Here is a 23,929-nt window from a genome sequence, read left to right on the forward strand (position 1 = left end):
TGTGCAGATGGGTTTGAACATCAATGACCGGATGTTCTCGTCTACCTGCCAAGACCATCCTGCTCCACATCAAAGAGACACAAGAGTTCAAGTCATCAGAGGGCCCGGAATATACTCTCATGAACTACTGACCTGAGTCCGTCACAGCAAGTTTACTCCTTTTATTAAACGTTTAAACAAAATAAAACAAACATAGTTGAAAAAAAGAATCACTTTTACATATAAATTGGAACATTTACGTACAATTTGCCATTTATAGAACATATATATACAGTAAATATATAAAATATATTGGAGTGCAAAAAAGTAAGTAAGTAAGTTAGTAAGTCATTTTTAATTATATAGCGCTTTTCCAGACCAGGGTCACAAAGCACTTCAAAAATCAAAACAATACTCAATAAAATATATACTCTAAAGGTCAGATGTGTTTGAGGACTTCCACGGACGCTTGGACCTGTATTTTTCCCTGTGTTAACTTGATCTTTTTAGTATATATTTTTGAGTATTTTTTTTTATTGTTTAAGCGCTTTGAGACCCTGGTTCAAAAAAGTGCTCTATAAATATAAATTACTTAGTTACTTACTTACATTTCTAAAAGTTTTTTCTCATAGGACTAAATTATATGGATTATTTATGAATGTACTGCAACATTTGTGTCCACTAGATGGAGCCTACTAACCAGGGAATATTTGAAAACCCTCCTCCAAACCCAGAGTGCGGCTCTTCTATTATTCTTCACGCCACTGAAGGCAGCAACACTTTGTACTGACTCCCTCTGGGGGGCGCTGCAGACTGAGGACCGAGAAGAAGAAACCCCCTAAACTATTACATTGTCGCTGTAAGCTTGAGAAGTTCTAACCTAAAGCAGGAGCAGTCAACGTCATGGCGTGTTCCAGGAGGTAAGGATCTTAAGATGTGACCAGCGTTTGTGTTTTTACAAAAGTCTTCGCTGTGACTAAACTTAAATGACTTTCGAGTTACTGCGGCGTCTGGTTCCGTTGCCATGGGGACGCGTACCGTAGCTAATGCTGGAGTTATAGTTAAAAAAAAAAAAAAAGATCCACAAGAGTCTCACGTGTTTTTGCATCGGCTTTGAAATGGCTTTAAAACATCAGCTCGATGTTGTCGCTTCAAAACACACACTTTATTCTAAAGCTTTGTGTGACACGAAAGAAGTGAAGTATGAAAGATTGAAACACAAGTAAAGATTCAGATGTATTATGTGTTATTTTTCTTTAATTCATAATATAATATATTGTACTGGTCTATTTTATAGCTTTGATACTTGATATATATTATATATATTATGATATGTATTTGATAGATGGACTGACAACCTTCAATACAAAATATTGTACATTCATTATTCTGAGAAATTCTACACTGGTTTTATTTTTACTGTATAATTATATTCATCGTAAAATGATTAGGATATATACGAGAGCAATCAAAATAATCCAGAGTAACAACTTAATCTTAAAAACAGAATCAGAAACTTTAATCGTCAGTGTTGTAAACGCAACATAGAATGAAAACAAGATAACACACAATAAGCGATAGAAAAACAGAACCAAGCACCGACAAAAAAGTATTTTTTCAATATGAAATAGAAAATATACTGCGTATGGGCAAGAACGATACGTAGTATTTCGATAAATTGTGATACTATAGGAACAGGAATACATATGTAGTATTGTCGAGTACTTGATCCTGGTGTTGCAGAATTTACAGACCAGATGATCCTTGAAGAATGTGTTTTAAAACCAAAATATGTCTAAACATCGGCTTTAAAAGCTGCTGGAGTCAACTGTATCCTCTCGTCCTCAGTCATCACCAGGATTTCATTGTTCCTTTTACGGCGGAGGACGTAATGAATGCTGCCATCCAGCGGTGGGAAGTTTAATTGCAACACAAAATTTAACAAAGGACGGTGATATATTTGCATGTTAATTGTAAATAAAAAAATCAAATAATTTTTTATTAACAAACACTTTATTGAAATGTAAACCATAAAATAACAATTATAAAAATAATAAAGATAAAATAAAGATAGAATAAAAGATTTCAATAAATGAACCATAACTTTCTTATGGAAAAACAAAACAAAACAATGCTGTTGAATATTGGATACTGTATTGTGAAAACAAAAACTGCGATGTTTAAGTGCACCAATATATTCTTACATCCCGTAAATATGTATTTGAATGATACTGTTATTAGACCAAAATAATATTTTCTTACGTAACTATGATTCAAGTGAACACGGAAAAATGTTCTTTTAAAATGGTACTTGACGTTACAGTTTGTTTTCACCTCATCATGTCTCCTTTTAAAGTTATTCAAGCTCTTTCTTTGCTTTTCTGAACTTTAAATAAAAGCTCATTCTTGCCACGTCCCCATAAGTAGATAATCTGGCTATTGCATTATGACACAGCGTCGAAACGACTTGTTTGTCGGCAGTATTTATGGAAATCATCCCCTCGTGTGTGTCCAGAAGGAGAACCAGCGCCAGGGTTTTTAGCGTTCATTAGCAGCTCCTCCACTTGTCAACTTTATTACGTCTTTCTATCTGAGGCTGAAAGCCGCTCTCTCTGGCTGTCAATTAAAATGTTTCATTTCTTGTTTCTGCCTGGGCCGACAGTTTTTTTTTCTTCCTTTAAATAAAAACGTATGCTGTCGTCGACTCCCAGGGCTGAGACGAGCGAGGGCAGAGATTAGCTCCGACCAGGATTAAACCAATGAGAAAAAAATTTGAATTTGTTGCCTCTTATCTCGCAGCAACATGTGGAGAGCTCTGAGCAAATGGCACAATTTGATCTTTTGCTCGCCTTTTTGGTGAGCAGGAAGAAGGACAAAAAAAAAAAAAAACATGTTTTCATTCCAATTGACACTTATCAAACATGACCACTGAAGACAGAGGGGATTCTTCAAGAGGCCTTTAGATGGTTTGTTTACAGAACCCGGGCATTTTTTTTCTCATGTCGTGGCTGCAGGACGTCGAACCGCAGACTGGTCTTCTGGGCCAATCGGTTTGCTGGAGAGAGTCCATTTTCATTTAGATCGGGGGCCGATAATATTACAGCACATTAAGAAGTGGCGCTTTGATAATCTCCCGGCATAATATTAGGATTCACCTTCCAACTTAGTGGAGCAGATGAGCCTATATTTGCATTCTAAACATGCAATTTCCTGCCTCATCAGGTAATGTAATTCCACGCTTCATTAGGACTGTGAAGTTTATCATTTGTCATCAAAGGCAAGCTGTCAATAAATGATTAAGTCTCACATGAGGAAAACGTCACATTTGGACTCGGGCGGCGCTGGAGGGTTTGATTCCCGCGGACGATGTTTGCGTCGGACTCACGTTGATGTGGATTCAAGCCTCGGAGCTGGTAGAGATCTGTGTCAAACATAAGTCATTAAAGGCAGCTAATGACCCTGTGCGTGAATTAAAATGATGATTTGAGATAAATTGACTTCTATAAAAATATGCTAATGAGGTCGTTGAACAGGATATTGCTGTTTTAAAAAAAAGCATGGAATCGTTTCATCTTTTAGTTATCTTATATCTATCTAAATACTATTCTTAACTTTTACAAAACTCATGTTGTAATCCAGTTGACATTTATATCTATAAATACAATATAAATACAAAACGGGGAAATAATTGAGAACAAATTAAATATGTTTTCTTTTTACTTTTAAACCATATGTATTACATACTTAGTCAGAATCTTGTAAGGGGGTACAACAGGGGGCGGAAACCGAGGACAGAAGACCCCAGATGAAAATGTAATGTCCAATTTAGATGCATTTCAAAACATATCTATGACATATAAACTAAGGGTGATTTCCAGAATTTCAGCACCTCCTGGTAATTGCAGGGGGGCAGAAGACCCCCTTGGTAATTCTAATACATCCAATTTCTTTGAAATTTGATCCATATTTATAACGTACTAAGTAAGTAAGATTAACAGAATCACAAAATTCTCCTTTTAAATAATTGTATCGGGGGTAGAACAGGGGGCAGAAATGAGGACAGAAGACCCCCTGATGAAACTGTAATTTCCAATTTATATGTTTTCTAAAACAATATATATATATATGATATATGACTAACGGAGGGGGATTACCAGAATTTCAACTCCTATTGTTGAATGCAAGGGGGCAGAAGACCCCCTTAAAAATACAAATATGTCTAATTTCTTTGAAATTTAATCCATATGTATAACAAACTTAGTAAGGAAGATTACTAGAATCTTAAAATGCTTCTTTTAATGATTGTAAGGGGGTAGAGCGGGAACTTAAAATGGTTGCAAAAGTTCTTTTAAACCATATGTATTACATACTTAATAATTCCAGAATTTCAGTTTCTCTTCATAGTTGCAAGGGGGTCAAAAGCGGGCCAGAATAAAAATAAAAAAAATGTTTAATAAAGAAACTAAAGTTTAAGGGGGAGCGCAACTCGAACAGGTCATGGGAAAGGGGGCACAAGGGGGGCATGACAATTAAAAATATCAAATTTGCAAGACATTGAAACAATTACATACTACTTAAAATAGATTCAGTTCTTGTTGTTGATCGTAAGGGGGCACCACGAGGGCAGAAGAACTCCATGATAATGTAAATGTGTCCAAATGCTTTGACATTTAAGGCTCCACTCTGCAGTCTGAAGTCCAGGTACATGGTTGGAGTTCTGGTGTAGATCTTACTCTGGAGAAAAATGATAATCATAGAATATGAAGATTTTTTTTTTTTTTAATCAATGTAGAAGATTGCAGACAAGAAAATGAAAATTCAAATATGTCTAATTTGAAGGAGAGAAAATTGCTGAAAAATGAGTTTCTCGACTATTGACCCTGCATTGAAGGTTTTTGGGAAGGGTAGGAACTCAGGTCAAGGGAAAGGGGAACGGAAGGGGGCTGGAAAAGGGGGCTGAAAACTTAAATATGTCTAATTAAGATGATATTTTAACAATATTCATTATATACTCAGTAAGATAGATTTCCAGAAATCCAGATCCTTTAATCATTTGTAAGCGGTGGAAAGAGGGGGACTGAAAAGGGAGACAATGGGGGGAAAGGGGGGCAGAATCATGATGAAAATGTTAAAGAATGTCCAATTTCCTTGACATTTAAACCACAAGTATTACATAGTAAGTTAGGATAGTGTCCAAAATTTCAGCTCGTTTTGTTAATTATAATGGGGCGGAAAGGGGGCAGAAGACCCCCTTGAAAATTCAAACAAATCCAATCATAATAAATCTTGATAATTTCTTAAAAATTAGCACGTGGACCACTGACCTCTCGATGTAAGGTTTAGGGGCTCGTGCAACTCAACCAAATCAAAGTAAAGGGGGCCCAAGTGGTGAGGAACATGAACTACACATCTTGGAAAAGGACCCATTTGTTCTGTTGAAAACTAAAGTCACTTTAAAAACAGTTTAGACGCTTTATTTTCTTCCAAATTTCATTTCATACCAATGCAACAGCTGTTTCTTTTCCAACCAAATGTCCTACAGTTTGATTCTATATCCCAGTGACCTCTGTAACACTTTTCAACATTTTACTTAAATTTACATTGATGTGGCGAAAATTTTCATCTACTAGAAAAGGTCTGACCTTGTTCGTGCTCTTTGATCCTCAGTCACATTGATTTCTGGAGCCCAGATAATGTTCTCCTCTCACAGTCAATGGGGCTCGTTCTCGACCCAGCAGTGTAAATAAAGAGAATGGGAGTCTGACAGGATGATGGAGCGACTCAGACATTGACTTGTGATGAACCAGTGGTTCTAATTACTTTCTGCACAAACTGGAGACGAGAAAAGTGGAGAAAGATCAGTTTGTGTGTTTAGGTTTTAAGAGTGTTTGCAGTGCGGGTCCAAACATGTTGTGGGTCTCCATTAATATTTAACCCTTAATGTTCATTATTGACTACATTTGTTATGTTCCTCTGAAGTCAGACTTCATTAGAGACAGAGTATGTTGTCAACATGATTTATTCAGTTTCAAATGATCCTAAAACTGTTAACAACAAATATATTTCTCAATCTTGATGAAGTAGTTTAAAAAGAAAGATCAATTATTAAAAATAAAATTATATAACGCATGTCGGAGTGAAAATATACAACGTAATTCAATTAATTAATGAATTAAAATTAAATTAAAATGGACAATGAATATCATGAGGAACTCATTTGTATTGCATTAAAGAAAAAGTTCCAAAAAAACCCGTTAAAAATGTTAACAAAAGAAAAAAAAAGGCATAAGGAAGTGTCAATATACTGTTTCAAATTGAATCAGTTATATGAAAACATTTAAGAGTATGTTTAATAAAGTATATCTAATAAAGTATATTAAATAAATAAATAACTTAATTTAATGATTACATCTATTTAGATGGTATCTCAGTAATCTGTTAAATATATGGTAAATTCAAATTTGTTTTGTCAAGTAAATGGAATAGCACTATAAGAATATAAATATTTATATATTATTTAAATCAAAATTAAACAATATTTGTAAATTCTTTATAAATATTTTAAAACAATTAGGAATTCAAATATTGTGAAGAATAAAAATGGATAATGATGATGACAACAATAACAAAGTATAATAAGAGTATTAAAAATAATAATCTTTGCAGATCAAAAAAATAAAGGTAAAACTGCGACAAAAAATATAACCTTAGTTCAGATAAACTAATTTCAACTGTAATGAATTGTATTGTATTGATCAATTACATCATGTAATAATAATAATAAATGTATATATAAAGGCATAAACAGTTTGAAAGTGTGACATTTGAACGCCCTACTTAATTAATAGATAAAGACTACTGATATGTATATATTTTTCAAACTTATTTATATTTAATAATTTCAGTTGACACTCACTCCTCCAAACCTGTGTTGTTCTGATTCTTTTTGGACCTAAACTTCTCTCATCTTTAACTCTCATTCCTCATTTCTTTCTTTAGTCGTTTCTTCATATTTCTCTATCCACGATTTATTTAAAAAAAAAAGTCTATTCATCGCTGAGAAACGTCTCACCTTTGGCTGACCCTGACATCTCATTTCCTGTTCCTCTCAAGGACCGAAGACACACACACACACACAACAACCACAACAACACACTGATACACTCATCACACTCCTATGTCGCGCACAAATGAGCCATGATTGAGGTGATTGGAATTTCCAGAGGCTGTCACAATCATTTTGATGTGAAATTGGAGGGGAAATAATTTGAGGGACAGGCCTGTTACGAGGGGGGCCCGTCACAGCCGGAACAATGCGTTCGGAGGGAAGAGGTTAAAGACACAGCTTCCTCGTTAATAAGTAATTGCCGTGTGTGCGGCGGATCCACTTCATCGCTCCCAGTCATCACTTGATAATTGCTTTACATTTAATTTAGTTTTTTTTCTCCGGTCCTCGGTAAATTGAGCTCAAAGTTAATATAAGTTCAAGGGAGCTGGATCTTGAATGGGCGATAAACAGCAGATGAACGTCTGGACAGAAATCGATAAAAAAAACTGTTTATATTATATAAGTTTTGATCTGTGCTCTTAATCCAGGATCATTTTTGCTTGTGAAAGATTTGCCGATAGAAAATATATGCAGCATCTAAAAACAAGAATTCAGTGAAATGTTACTTGTTAGGTTATTGCAGGGGTGGGCAATTATAATTCTTCAAGGGCCACATTCAATTCTGTGAATGTTGTTAGGGGCCGTCAAGCGAAAGAAAAACGAGAAAATCCCTAAAAAGAAAAGAACATTTGTCATTAGGTTGTGACATTAATTAAGATAAATAAGCTGCAGTTCTATTCTTGTATATATGATTATTTTGTTCAAAACATTTCTTCAACTAACTTAAAAAAAATATTTTGAGGGATTAATATACAGTATACTTGAAAAAATACACAGAAAAAGGAGGGAAAAAGTAAATAAGTGTAAATAAATGTAAATTAATAATAAATAGAAAATACATTTGTTAATGCATTAGAACCATTTATACATGATCGTACTGTGACGTTATGAGGGCCGCATAAATACAGTCAAAGGGCCGCATATGGCCCCCGGGCCGCACTTTGCCCAGGTCTGGGATATTGTGTCTTATATCAAGTATAATGAGATAGTTTGAAAATAATTACAAAATATACAATTTTGCAATTTAATTAATACTGTCATGAGCTTCCAACCAAATGTTATATTAAATTAAATTAATTAAACAGTTATCTGAATACTTTTACTGCAGTGATAGCAGGATAGAGTGATAGAATCTCTCCTTCCTGCAGCGCAGGTGGATAATCCCGGCATTGAAGGTGATGCTGTGAGTAGGATTTAAAGACGTAGATATAGTTGTTTATATAAGTGGTTATTGATTTTGTAAATAACTGAACATCCTTAAAAACAAGAAATTCCCGAGAGCTAATGACAGTCATCGTCTCTTCAGATGATACCGGCGGTGATCGGATGAGGCCCGGGGTACCATGGAGCCCCCGCGGACCGCCACGGAAACAGCCGGAAGGGAGGTTCCTCACCTGCGCCTGGGGAGCGACGCCGACCTTCAGGTGTATAGTCCGGGGGATCCCCGCTTCTTGTAATTGGCACTTAGGGTTCGTCTGTGGAAGTTGCAAACTTTCTCCAAACAAGAGTCTGGAGCGGCTTCATCATTAGGGAGTTTTTCACGGCTTTGTCGGAGCAGCCAGTGCTCAGCCTTGCATGCACTCGGATAATGATCAAGTTAATTAGACCTGAGATTGAACGAGCCGCGGCGGCGACTTCATCGTTTGTGACTTGCTTAAAAATACATCCCGCAACTCCAGAGACCTCAGACGGCTCTTAAACGAGACGAGAGGCGATGATTCTTTCGATAGAGAACTAATAACTTACTTGGAGTGCTGCTTGTGTCCCGCTCAAGAGTCTCTACAGCTACGGACGGAAACTGGGTCAAGGAAGCTTCGGCGTTGTTTACGAAGCCACGCACATCCAGACCGGGACACGATGGGCGATTAAGGAGGTTCGCAGACCGGAGGTGAGCAGGGAGTCGTCTGTTGGTTTCCACTGTAGATCATGTGTGGGAAAAACGACCAGAAATCCTAGTTTGTAGCCACGAAATCCTGAATTGTTACAATGGAATCATTATTCAGGCCAACAAATTCCTGATTCGGGCAACAAAATCCTGATTCATGGCATCTGTGGCGACCAAATCATCATTAATGGCGATTAAATGCTAATTATTGGCCATGAAATACTAATCAATGGCACCAAATCCTAATTTGTGACCATGAAATGTTGATTTAAGCAACAAAATTCTCATTTGTTTCAACTAAATACTTATACGTAGTTAAAAAATACTTATTTGTTACATCGAAATCGTAATTTGTAGCAAGGAAATCCTAATCCGTGGCAACCAAATCCTAATTCACTGCAACAAAATCCTAATTCATGGAAACAAAATCCTAATTCACTGCAACAAAATCCTAATTCATGGAAACAAAAACCTTATTCATGGAAACAAAATCCTAATTCACTGCAACAACATCCTTATAAACGGCAACACAATCCTAATTCACTTCAACAAAATCCTAATTCATGGCAACCCAATCCTAATTCATGGCAACAAAATCCTAATTCATGGCAACCCAATCCTAATTCACTGCAACAAAATCCTAATTCACTGCAACAAAATCCTAATTCATGGCAACAAAATCCTAATTCATGGCAACCCAATCCTAATTCATGGCAACAAAATCCTAATTCACTGCAAAAAAATCCTAATTCATGGCAACCCAATCCTAATTCATGGCAACAAAATCCTAATTCATGGCAACCCAATCCTAATTCATGGCAACAAAATCCTAATTCATGGCAACCCAATCCTAATTCATGGCAACAAAATCCTAATTCATGGCAACCCAATCCTAATTCATGGCAACAAAATCCTAATTCATGGCAACCCAATCCTAATTCATGGCAACAAAATCCTAATTCATGGCAACCCAATCCTAATTCACTGCAACAACATCCTTATAAACGGCAACAAAATCCTAATTCACTTCAACAAAATCCTAATTCATGGCAAACCAATCCTAATTCATGGCAACAAAATCCTAATTCATGGCAACCCAATCCTAATTCACTGCAACAAAATCCTAATTCACTGCAACAAAATCCTAATTCATGGCAACAAAATCCTAATTCATGGCAACCCAATCCTAATTCATGGCAACAAAATCCTAATTCACTGCAAAAAAATCCTAATTCATGGCAACCCAATCCTAATTCATGGCAACAAAATCCTAATTCATGGCAACCCAATCCTAATTCATGGCAACAAAATCCTAATTCATGGCAACCCAATCCTAATTCATGGCAACAAAATCCTAATTCATGGCAACCCAATCCTAATTCATGGCAACACAATCCTAATTCATGGCAACCCAATCCTAATTCATGGCAACAAAATCCTAATTCATGGCAACCCAATCCTAATTCACTGCAACAACATCCTTATAAACGGCAACAAAATCCTAATTCACTTCAACAAAATCCTAATTCATGGCAAACCAATCCTAATTCATGGCAACAAAATCCTAATTCATGGCAACAAAATCCTAATTCATGGCAACAAAACCCTAATTCATGGCAACCCAATCCTAATTCATGGCAACAAAATCCTAATTCATGGCAACCCAATCCTAATTCATGGCAACAAAATCCTAAATCATGGCAACCCAATCCTAATTCATGGCAAACCAATCCTAATTCATGGCAAACCAATCCTAATTCATGGCAACAAAATCCTAAATCATGGCAACCCAATCCTAATTCATGGCAACAAAATCCTAATTCATGGCAACCCAATCCTAATTCATGGCAAAAAAATCCTAAATCATGGCAACCCAATCCTAATTCATGGCAAACCAATCCTAATTCATGGCAAACCAATCCTAATTCATGGCAACAAAATCCTAATTCATGGCAACAAAATCCTAATTCATGGCAACAAAACCCTAATTCATGGCAACCCAATCCTAATTCATGGCAACAAAATCCTAAATCATGGCAACCCAATCCTAATTCATGGCAAACCAATCCTAATTCATGGCAAACCAATCCTAATTCATGGCAACAAAATCCTAAATCATGGCAACCCAATCCTAATTCATGGCAACAAAATCCTAATTCATGGCAACCCAATCCTAATTCATGGCAACAAAATCCTAAATCATGGCAACCCAATCCTAATTCATGGCAAACCAATCGTAATTCATGGCAACAAAATCCTAAATCATGGCAACCCAATCCTAATTCATGGCAACAAAATCCTAAATCATGGCAACCCAATCCTAATTCATGGCAAACCAATCCTAATTCATGGCAAACCAATCCTAATTCATGGCAACAAAATCCTAATTCATGGCAACAAAATCCTAATTCATGGCAACAAAACCCTAATTCATGGCAACCCAATCCTAATTCATGGCAACAAAATCCTAATTCATGGCAACCCAATCCTAATTCATGGCAACAAAATCCTAATTCATGGCAAACCAATCCTAATTCATGGCAACAAAATCCTAATTCATGGCAACCCAATCCTAATTCATGGCAACAAAATCCTAATTCATGGCAACCCAATCCTAATTCACTGCAACAACATCCTTATAAACGGCAACAAAATCCTAATTCACTTCAACAAAATCCTAATTCATGGCAAACCAATCCTAATTCATGGCAACAAAATCCTAATTCATGGCAACAAAATCCTAATTCATGGCAACAAAATCCTAATTCATGGCAACCCAATCCTAATTCATGGCAACAAAATCCTAATTCATGGCAACCCAATCCTAATTCATGGCAACAAAATCCTAAATCATGGCAACCCAATCCTAATTCATGGCAAACCAATCCTAATTCATGGCAAACCAATCCTAATTCATGGCAACAAAATCCTAAATCATGGCAACCCAATCCTAATTCATGGCAACAAAATCCTAATTCATGGCAACCCAATCCTAATTCATGGCAAAAAAATCCTAAATCATGGCAACCCAATCCTAATTCATGGCAAACCAATCCTAATTCATGGCAAACCAATCCTAATTCATGGCAACAAAATCCTAATTCATGGCAACAAAATCCTAATTCATGGCAACAAAACCCTAATTCATGGCAACCCAATCCTAATTCATGGCAACAAAATCCTAAATCATGGCAACCCAATCCTAATTCATGGCAAACCAATCCTAATTCATGGCAAACCAATCCTAATTCATGGCAACAAAATCCTAAATCATGGCAACCCAATCCTAATTCATGGCAACAAAATCCTAATTCATGGCAACCCAATCCTAATTCATGGCAACAAAATCCTAAATCATGGCAACCCAATCCTAATTCATGGCAAACCAATCGTAATTCATGGCAACAAAATCCTAAATCATGGCAACCCAATCCTAATTCATGGCAACAAAATCCTAAATCATGGCAACCCAATCCTAATTCATGGCAAACCAATCCTAATTCATGGCAAACCAATCCTAATTCATGGCAACAAAATCCTAATTCATGGCAACAAAATCCTAATTCATGGCAACAAAACCCTAATTCATGGCAACCCAATCCTAATTCATGGCAACAAAATCCTAATTCATGGCAACCCAATCCTAATTCATGGCAACAAAATCCTAATTCATGGCAACCCAATCCTAATTCATGGCAACAAAATCCTAATTCATGGCAACCCAATCCTAATTCATGGCAACAAAATCCTAATTCATGGCAACCCAATCCTAATTCACTGCAACAACATCCTTATAAACGGCAACAAAATCCTAATTCACTTCAACAAAATCCTAATTCATGGCAACCCAATCCTAAATCATGGCAACCCAATCCTAATTCATGGCAACAAAATCCTAATTCATGGCAACCCAATCCTAATTCATGGCAACAAAATCCTAAATCATGGCAACCCAATCCTAATTCATGGCAACAAAATCCTAAATCATGGCAACCCAATCCTAATTCATGGCAAACCAATCCTAATTCATGGCAAACCAATCCTAATTCATGGCAACAAAATCCTAAATCATGGCAACCCAATCCTAATTCATGGCAACAAAATCCTAATTCATGGCAACCCAATCCTAATTCATGGCAACAAAATCCTAAATCATGGCAACCCAATCCTAATTCATGGCAAACCAATCCTAATTCATGGCAAACCAATCCTAATTCATGGCAACAAAATCCTAATTCATGGCAACAAAATCCTAATTCATGGCAACAAAATCCTAATTCATGTCAACAAAATCCTAATTCATGGCAACCCAATCCTAATTCATGTCAACAAAATCCTAATTCATGGCAACCCAATCCTAATTCATGTCAACAAAATCCTAATTCATGGCAACCCAATCCTAATTCATGTCAACAAAATCCTAATTCATGTCAACAAAATCCTAATTCATGGCAACCCAATCCTAATTCATGTCAACAAAATCCTAATTCATGGCAACCCAATCCTAATTCATGTCAACAAAATCCTAATTCATGGCTACACAATCCTAATTCATGGCAACAAAATCCTAATTCATGGCAACCCAATCCTAATTCATGGCAACAAAATCCTAATTCATGTCAACAAAATCCTAATTCATGGCAACAAAATCCTAATTCATGGCTACACAATCCTAATTCATGGCTACTCAATCCTAATTCATAACAACAACATCCTAATTCATGGCTACACAATCCTAATTCACTGCAACAAAATCCTAATTCATGGCAAACCAATCCTAATTCATGACAACAAAATCCTAATTCATGGCAACCCAATCCTAATTCATGTCAACAAAATCCTAATTCATGGCAACAAAATCCTAATTCATGGCAACCCAATCCTAATTCATGGCAACGAAATACATTTTTTTTTAGAAAAAAATCCTGTTAAATCTATACAAGGGAATTCTCTCTCATGGCTGCCAAATCCTCATTGAAATGCTAATTGCAACATGTAAATTTGTGTCCATGAAATATTAATTTGTTGCTACAAATATCCTTATTCGGGGCCACAAATGAAATGTGTTTTTTGTCATGTCTTGTCTGGTGCTGTAGAGGTTTGTATAAGATTAAAGAAGATAAATGTTCATGTTTATTTTGTAAGGTTTTTCAGATGTAATAATGATAATTCCAATTTAAACAAAATTGCAGTTCAAGGAAATGAACTGATTTGACATTGGAAAGATAACATCACAATCAGATTTATTCTCCTTTTTACAAACAGTTTGGTAAAATAATAATTCACTTGAACACATTTTCTCCCCTCGTGTGATTGAGTTTGAAACTCCTGCTGTTCATATTGCAGCTAATTATTATTTTCCCCCGAACAGCCTGGAAGTTCAAAGGTCAAACTGCTGGAGCAGGAAATCAAAATCCTGAAACGCGTGAACCATCCTCACATCATTCATCTCAAAGAAGTCTATGAAACGGCCAGAGTGAGTGAGTCCGACGTGTTTCCAGTGGCGCCGCTAAGATGAAGGATCTTTATCTGCAGAAGATTTACCTGGTCACTGAGCTGTGTGTCGGAGGTGAGCTCAGGCAGCTGCTGCAGAGGAGGAGGCTCTTCGGCGAGGACGAGACCCGGCAGATCATCAGCAGCCTGGCCGACGCCATCGTCTACCTGCACAACAGAGGTTCTCCTTTCATGTTTGTGTGATGGCAGGACCTGGGTTTAGAGAGGCACTGTCGCGGTGCATGCCTCTGCCAATGACACATTTGAGTTAATTTATGCTAGAGGTTTGGTTGTATGCTGTTAGCAGCGTTAGTTAAGAGTGAATGAAGGAACCTTCAAAAACCTTCTGGATCCAGATGGCACTACCCAACACACCACTTACATAGAGCATCTCTTCATCCTCGTATTATTGCTATTTCCTAGGAGAAAAGTCGGACAAAGCTTTATCATTATTTGGATTTATGTTGCAGAAAGACATCTTAACAATCAGAAACCTGACTTTTAATTTCCCGATGAGCATTGAATATTAAATAGTATTTTCTTTTGGGTGTGTGAGTGTGCGGTTTTCAGTTTTTCCTGGTACTTTTGTGGGTTTCTTTTGGGCCTTACGTTGAAATAAAGGCAACTCTAAATAATTTATTAAAAAAACGTAATCCAGGATCATTTTTGCTTGTAAAAGATTTGCTAATAGAAAATATATGCAGCATCTATAATCAAGAATTCAGTGAAATGTTACTTGTTAGGTTATTGTGTCTTATATTAAGTATAAGGAGATATTTTTTAAATAATGACAAAATATACACTTTTGCAATGTATTCATACTGTCATGAGCTTCCAACCAAATGTTATATTAAATTAAATTAAATTAAATTAACAGTTATCTGAAGACTTTTACTGCTTTAAACAAAAAGATGAATCATGCATACACATTATTTTTAATATTACTAAATATAAAAAAATCAAAAAACAAGAATATAATAAATACAATTACAATAATGTTAATAGACTGAAAACAAAAATACATTTAAAACAAAAATCATATTGTTTTAAAAAATAGCCTCAGATGGAGCAGGATAGAGTGATAGAATCTCTCCTTCCTGCAGCTCAGGTGGATAATCCTGGCATTGAAGGTGATGCTTAAGAAATAAAAATCATCAAATTTAATGTTATCATTTATAAAACTTTGATTATAAAGTAAAAAAAATTAAGTATATTTAACTAACTAACTCATTTAACTAAGCATAAATCACAGTAAAAAAAACACAAATGATTAATCAACAAAATATAAGTCTAACTTGGATCAGAAATATGTTTTCTCGACACAAATCAGTTGAATTTGAGACCCTGAATTCAAACTTCAATCTTGCAGGGAGGAACTATTTCTATGTGTGTTTTGTGAAACTGAAGTCTTCATCTCTCCTGCAAGATCAATATTTTTGATGAAACTCTCGTCAACGTTTGTCTCCCGTCCTCAGACATAGTTCACCGTGACCTCAAACTTGAGAACATCCTGGTGAAGAACCTGCTGAACGACGACGATAAAAGCAGAATTAATATCAAGGTGAGATTGTTGTGCGTCGCTGTGAAACATAAAGATCTCGAAGCTGATTCAGTCGTCAGGAAACAGACAATCATCACGACCGACTCCCTCCGGGCTTCGTTCATAAAAAAAAGATCCTAAATCAAACAGTCAGTGTGTCGTGCTGCACGACTCAAATACAAACAGGAGCCGCTGCGACACAAACGCTTGTTTTTGCTCTCGACAGCAAAAGCTGTTTGTGTGAATTCAGTGTTCGGATGTGTGTGTCAGTGTTCAGGTGTGTGTCAGTGTTCGGATGTGTGTCAGTGTTCAGGTGTGTGTCAGTGTTCAGGTGTGTGTCAGTGTTCGGATGTGTGTGTCAGTGTTCAGATGTGTGCGTCAGTGTTCAGATGTGTGCGTCAGTGTTCGGATGTGTGCGTCAGTGTCCAGGTGTGTGTGTCAGTGTCCAGGTGTGTGTGTCAGTGTTCAGATGTGTGTGTCAGTGTTCGGATGTGTGTGTCAGTGTTCGGATGTGTGTGTCAGTGTTCGGATGTGTGTGTCAGTGTTCAGGTGTGTGTCAGTGTTCGGATGTGTGTCAGTGTTCAGGTGTGTGTCAGTGTTCAGGTGTGCGTCAGTGTTCAGATGTGTGTGTCAGTGTTCAGGTGTGTGTGTCAGTGTTCAGATGTGTGCATCAGTGTTCGGATGTGTGTGTCAGTGTTCAGGTGTGTGTCAGTGTTCGGATGTGTGTGTCAGTGTTCAGATGTGTGTGTCAGTGTTCAGGTGTGTGTGTCAGTGTTCAGATGTGTGTGTCAGTGTTCAGGTGTGCGTCAGTGTTCGGATGTGTGCGTCAGTGTTCAGATGTGTGCGTCAGTGTTCAGGTGTGTGCGTCAGTGTTCAGATGTGTGCGTCAGTGTTCAGATGTGTGCGTCAGTGTTCAGATGTGTGCGTCAGTGTTCGGATGTGTGCGTCAGTGTTCGGATGTGTGCGCCAGTGTTCGGATGTGTGCGTCAGTGTTCGGATGTGTGCGTCAGTGTTCGGATGTGTGCGTCAGTGTTCGGATGTGTGCGTCAGTGTTCGGATGTGTGTGTCAGTGTTCGGGTGTGTGTCAGTGTTCGGATGTGTGTGTCAGTGTTCAGATGTGTGCGTCAGTGTTCAGATGTGTGCGTCAGTGTTCAGATGTGTGTGTCAGTGTTCAGGTGTGTGTGTCAGTGTTCAGATGTGTGCATCAGTGTTCGGATGTGTGTGTCAGTGTTCAGGTGTGTGTCAGTGTTCGGATGTGTGTGTCAGTGTTCAGATGTGTGTGTCAGTGTTCAGGTGTGTGTGTCAGTGTTCAGATGTGTGTGTCAGTGTTCAGGTGTGTGTCAGTGTTCGGATGTGTGCGTCAGTGTTCGGATGTGTGCGTCAGTGTTCAGATGTGTGTGTCAGTGTTCAGATGTGTGCATCAGTGTTCGGATGTGTGCGTCAGTGTTCGGATGCGTGCGTCAGTGTTCGGATGTGTGCGTCAGTGTTCGGATGTGTGCGTCAGTTTTCGGATGTGTGCGTCAGTGTTCGGATGTGTGCGTCAGTGTTCGGATATGTGCGTCAGTGTTCGGATGTGTGCGTCAGTGTTCGGATATGTGCGTCAGTGTTCGGATGTGTGTGTCAGTGTTCGGATGTGTGTGTCAGTGTTCAGGTGTGTGTGTCAGTGTTCAGATGTGTGTGTCAGTGTTCAGATGTGTGTCAGTGTTCAGGTGTGTGTGTCAGTGTTCAGATGTGTGTGTCAGTGTTCAGATGTGTGTCAGTGTTCAGGTGTGTGTGTCAGTGTTCAGGTGTGTGTGTCAGTGTTCAGATGTGTGCGTCAGTGTTCAGGTGTGTGTCAGTGTTCGGATGTGTGTGTCAGTGTTCGGATGTGTGCGTCAGTGTTCAGATGTGTGCGTCAGTGTTCAGATGTGTGTGTCAGTGTTCGGATGTGTGTGTCAGTGTTCAGATGTGTGCGTCAGTGTTCAGATGTGTGTGTCAGTGTTCGGATGTGTGTGTCAGTGTTCAGATGTGTGCGTCAGTGTTCAGATGTGTGTGTCAGTGTTCAGGTGTGTGTGTCAGTGTTCAGATGTGTGTGTCAGTGTCGCTCCTCACTGTCGTCCTCTTCATGTCCATGTTCCACGTGTTACTTCTCAGGTGACAGACTTCGGATTAGCCGTGAAGACAGGTGGTGTGGGGATTGAAAACATGATGCGGGACGCTTGTGGGACTCTGACCTACATGGGTATGACACCTGGTTCTGATGCACGACCAAGGTTGGAGAAATGATCCATAGATTATTAATTTTCACGATAATATGCTATTTTTAATTTTTCTGTTATTGATTTAAAATCATTTTACTTTTTCCTACAAGTTCTTTAATGGTTTAAATTTCATTGAAGTGTGTTTAAAATTAAATAATTCCATTTTTAAACTTACAATTAACATGCAAATGTTTGATCATCTTTGTGTTGCAATTAAACTTAAGGCCAGTAGGGGGCAGAAGACCGAATTTTAGTTTCAAAACAAATTAAAGTAGTTACGACTTCATCAATAGTCATGTGGTCTGTAAATTCTGCAACACCAGAGTCAAGTACTTGACAATACTACAAATATTTACTTGTTACTACAGAATCACAATGTAGCATAATGTTGCCGCTGTATCGTGATACTTGTCACCAGATTCTTGCCAATACACACACTCTAGTGATGGGTTGATGAGGCTTGATGAAACAGCTGATGAGGTATCACGATACATTTTGAAAGGTCAATATGTTTGAATAAGTCTCTCATCGACTAATTCAATGAAACGTGGCATCTTTTTCAGACTTAAGTGCGAGTTGCCTTTAAAAATGAAGACCGTGTATCATGATACCTCATCGACTGTATCATGAGGCTTCGTTGACCTATAACTAGTTTTTAATGATAGTGAAGAGGAAGTGCTTCTAAATAGTGATATGAACATTATTATTGTATTCAAGTTAGCATTATAGTAGTGATAGGAGTTGATGAAGCCTCATGAAACAGCTTTGAAGTAAAGACACTGTATCATGATACAAGATGTCACTCTCTTCTTTATAATCTTTCGACTTTAAACTACTAATCCAGTTTAACCTGGCGTAATCTTAAATAAGAGCGTCATCTAGTGGCCTTTAAAAATGAAGTCACTGTATCATGATACCTCATTAGCTGTGTCATGAAGCCTCATCAACCCATCTCTACTTAACATTAGATAATCACTCGTGTGAATAGGTACAAACGCAGGATTTCACGTTTCAGCTCCTGAGATGATGAGCGGTCGAGGTTACAGCCACTTGTGCGACGTGTGGAGTGTCGGCGTCATCATGTACACACTGTAAGTACACACACACACACACACACACACTGACTCACAACCTTAAAACACAATTTCAAGAAGCGGTTCTCCGTGTCAGACTGTGTGGGGAACCTCCGTTCGTGAGCAAGACGAAGACGTCGTTACTGGAGGTGATCCTGAAGGAAGAAGTCAAGTACGAGCAGCAGATCTGGACCTCGGTCAGCGGCTCCGGTGAGACTTTCTTTTAACGTCCGTCCTTCACATCGTTACACAAAGAACCACATTGATTTGTCCCGACAGCCAAAGATCTGCTCTCGTCGCTCCTGAAGGTGGACCCTGGATACCGCATGTCGGCGAACCAGCTTCTAGAGAACCCCTGGATAACAGTAACGCACTGACAGTCGCACCATTAAAAAACTTTATTTGATTTAGTTTCCATCGTCAGGGCAACGTGAACGGTCCTGCTCTTCCCTCCAATGTGCTTGAGATGATGCATCACTACCTGGAGCAGGAAGAAAGTGAGAGCTCATGTCATCATTAGTGTTTTTTTCATTGGTTTTAGTGTCGATGTAGAAAGTTCTGTAGCGTCTGCTCTGATGGTAGACATATTTAACATCCTTTAATATCATTTATTCTCCCATTAACTTCATTTTCCATCACATTTATTACTTATTTTCCCTCAGAAATTTGTCTAGACCTTGAATTAAACTTAAATAATGCATGTTTGTATTAACAAAAAACACTAATGTATTCCCTTTGCATCAAATCTACGTGTTTTATTACTATTTAATTCAAAGAATTTATAAAACAAAAACAAAGATCGAACCTAAACAAAGACTACAACATTAAAATATCAGAAAAAAAACATGAAAATAATAATAACAATGTAACTACTTGTGTTAGTAATCATGTACATAAACACGGACAAAAAGTTAATGCTTTTTTCGGTTAAATACAGAAGTCTGAATAAGGAAGATAAATAATAAGGAATGTTTAATTTTCTGCTTCTCTTCAATCTCTAAAATAAAAACAACAAAACAACAACAATAATAGTAATATTTTTAATGGTAAATAATAATAAAAAGAGTATAATATGATATTTTTTCAAATGGTCCAGGACATGTGAACAGCCCATCAATCATTCTCACCCTAGCTTGTGATGTTGTGTTTTTAATCACAAATGACCATTGACCTCTGACCTTTTAAGATGACCCTGAAACTCTGGTCATGGAAAACAGTGTTTCTTATTTATTATAACAGCAGCCATAGATAAAGTGTCTAAGGGGTTAGTGGCAGGTGTGTGTTTTTGTGCGTTTGTGTGTTTGTTAACTTAACCCTAATTGGGGACATTTTTTAGAATGCACGCTGAGAGATTGGGGACACCTTGGCAATTGGGGACAACATTTGGCGTTTATTTTTAGACATCACTAGAAATACACTGTTCATACTCAGACATCTTAAATAACTGAAGTCTATAAACGTGACCTTTTTTGAGATTTATATCGTAAATCTGTGTATTATCTTGAACTCTGCCTCTAGCGTAAGTGTGAGGTACTGCACTCGGCAATGTCCCTAATGTGACTAAAATTTTCAGAAAAAAGTGAATCATCGTTAGATACGACAAAGCTTTCATTTAACATTTAAAGACACAACGTTTAATCATATTAGTATGGTTTTTAAATCAATGTCTTGAATGTTGCATTAAAATCACGTTGTCAAAGTAAAACAATCACAATTGGTTAAATAAAGTTTTAATAGAAAATAAATATGATTTTTTAAGTTCACAGCATTGTTTTTACATCTAGTGAAAGTTCAAGGCCCCCCGTCCCTCAAACAGGAAGTAGGCCTTGAATCAGTGACGCTTATCTTCGCCACAATTTTGCTCAAACATTAGCGAATGATCGTCAACAAACTAGGTGTCGATCAAACGAACGCGAAACAATTTGTCTCCGACTACTTTAAGTGCTCGTTTCCAAGGAAGCAACAACCGAGTTTGAATAAACAAAGACTCTGTTCTCGTCACTTTAAATGTCGCTTTGATGGCAGGAAGTCAAGTTCACTCTCTGCGGCGCTTCATTCATTTGTCGTCAGATTCACAGAACCAGAAGGAAGCATCCGTCACCGAGGACAAACCACCACACGCCGACGCGATCAACAAGTGTCAGAGAGAGACTCACATCTTTCCCGCCAAGATGAACGACCTCCTCGGATCAGAGCTGGTACTTTTCACCTGAGGAGACATGTTTACTTATTATTTAACCTATTGATTAATTTATAAATGCATGTCCATGAATGATGTGGTTGCAAATACATATTTTCAAATGTGACACTGAAGTAGAAACAAGAGCTGATTTCCTTTCGAGTTGATCTGGAAGTTGACCTTTATCTATTATTCAAGGTCACGTTATCCAGATTCCTCATGTTTCTCTGTTTTGACACTTAGGAAAGCAGTGAGCGGAACCGCCCGGCCGGAATTAAAAATGGCTCGCACGCCCCGACACTACCTCACACCACCACAGTACAGGTGAGACCACCTCGTGTCCTTCATGTGGAGCCAGAACACACTATTCAGTGATACAGAGAATTAAAATAAAGATATTTCTTATTCTTATTTTTGCCATTATTAGTGGACGGTAACACCAATTAGGTATTTGTTTACAATCTTAAAGTTAAATGAAAATACATTTACAAATTAAAAGTGTGGACAGTTACAATTATTTAAATGATTCCAATTATTGTTTTCATTTATAATATTTAAAATGGTATTTGATTATGATCACTTACATTTCAACTTCTAAAAATAAATCACCATTTTCTCAATTATTTAATTCAAATGATTACATTTAATATTAGTAACAAAAACGTTTTTGTGCATATTTTTCAATTAAAAAAAACCCATTATTTTCCCACATGTTTTAGCCTCACAACAAAAAAAGATACATACACAAAACATTTATTTAATCTTGAATAATATCAAACATACTAAACATATAATAATACAAAAAGTATAATAATACAATAAAAAGATTTATACAAAAAATAATAACGAAAAATAAACACAGAAATAGCAAATATGCATATTGCATAATTTTAGGGTTAAAATGGCAGCTTTAATGAATAAAAGAAATATATAAAATAGGGCAAATTACATCATGAAAAACTTCATACAATGGAAACATGATTAGACACTAGTTATTTGTAGATTTTCGGCTAAAATAAGTTTAAGACCCATTTCCTGATAGATTATATTACATTTAAAGTAATTACGTTTGTGTTATGAATGTCAAGGCGGATAGTTAACCACTAGATGGCGCCAAATTCTATTAAAGATTTCTCCGGAAGACAAAAAGAGCAGTTTTTGTTGTTTTTATTTTTATTTTGGTGGTTTCGTTTATTAAATGTTATACTCCAACCCTGCAGAGCCACAATGGTGTGAAACTGTGCAGACTGTCCACGGCGAACATGTTGCAGCCTCAGGATCAGAAGGACACGCAGACTTCTTATCTCAGTCCAGCAGACCAACACAGACCTCCCCGAAACAAGACCGGTTCCCCCTGAGCCTCTGTGACCACTGATCAAAAAAAAAGACCTGGGTTTTTGGGTTTAGATCTATAAATGTGTTTGAACCCCTGCGGTGAATGTGGGCGTGAGCAGGTGCGTGGAATATACATGTTTACTGTGAAGTTAAACCGTGTTGGTGCCAAAACTGTTGCCAAAACGACTCCTGCGTTGAAGCCAAACATTTGTTTTTGTGACGAAACTGATCGACGGAATGTTCGTTATCAACAAGATAAAGATGTGAATCAAACTGAAGTCATTTTCTATCTGTTTACGATCAACACCTGCAAGGTGTGACGACGATTTCATCCTGTTGATCGATCTGGTCGTGATTTTGTCATTTGTCTCTGCTGTTTATTTGATGCCAAATAATAGTCATTTAAATAAAAACAGTGTGAATGTAATGAAAACAATGAACTTTTCTTCCTCCTCCTGGTTCAAACATGTTTCTTCTTCTTCTTCTTTGAATAAAGTTTCCACAGGAGAGTTTAGTTTGTTTACCTGACTGAGAATATAATATATTTAAAATATGTGTGATTAATGTTGAAAAATGTAGAATATACAAGTAAATAATAATAATATATTTAGTTTATTCATTGACAAGAACATATTTAAAAAAATTGATTTAGCAAAGAAGGATTTAGTCTTTTTTTTGAGGAATCAAAATCATTTTAAAAGTGTGATTAAGATTAAATGTTATATCTTACAAAAATAGCTGGTAAGTTGATTTTAAACTTGTTTAAAAAAAAAAACAACTAAACTGAACCATGTATTTGTTATATTGATAAATATAAATTATATTTAGTTAACATTGAGATATAAATGTAGATTCGAGTGCAAGTCGATTATTATTATTTAAAAAAAATGTTAATTATTTTTGATTCATTTCAAGATTTGCACCAAAAAATTTGATCGTCTTATCTTTTCTCTTTTTTTTTAAATAAATAATGCGAAATAAATAAATAAATAGTTGTATTTGTATGTAATGGTGTTAAACAATATTCAACAAATATG

The 23,929-nt window shown here is 36.9% G+C and overlaps 1 protein-coding gene across 2 annotated transcripts; it reads left to right on the forward strand.

Annotated features, from left to right (window-relative positions):
• The first annotated feature begins 802 nt into the window (after positions 1–802).
• Positions 803–23,332, forward strand: stk33 (serine/threonine kinase 33). Of its 2 annotated transcripts, none has more exons than XM_087793152.1 (14): positions 803–899; positions 8,454–8,571; positions 8,922–9,035; positions 14,404–14,508; positions 14,568–14,706; positions 16,001–16,086; positions 18,199–18,286; positions 19,321–19,396; positions 19,476–19,588; positions 19,658–19,743; positions 19,803–19,875; positions 21,449–21,576; positions 21,801–21,881; positions 22,778–23,332. In XM_087793152.1, the coding sequence occupies exons 2-14, from the start codon at positions 8,491–8,493 to the stop codon at positions 22,913–22,915; spliced, it is 1,308 nt and encodes a 435-aa protein (XP_087649278.1). In that variant the 5' UTR covers positions 803–899; positions 8,454–8,490; the 3' UTR covers positions 22,916–23,332. The 2 variants fall into 2 exon arrangements, with proteins under 2 accessions (XP_087649278.1, XP_087649279.1); XM_087793153.1 differs by lacking the exon at positions 803–899 and adding an exon at positions 3,312–3,392.
• Positions 23,333–23,929: the final 597 nt, after the last annotated feature.

Source organism: Callionymus lyra, chromosome 6 (genome assembly GCF_982586985.1).
Source record: "Callionymus lyra chromosome 6, fCalLyr1.hap1.1, whole genome shotgun sequence".
In the NCBI taxonomy this organism is placed as follows: domain Eukaryota; kingdom Metazoa; phylum Chordata; class Actinopteri; order Syngnathiformes; family Callionymidae; genus Callionymus; species Callionymus lyra.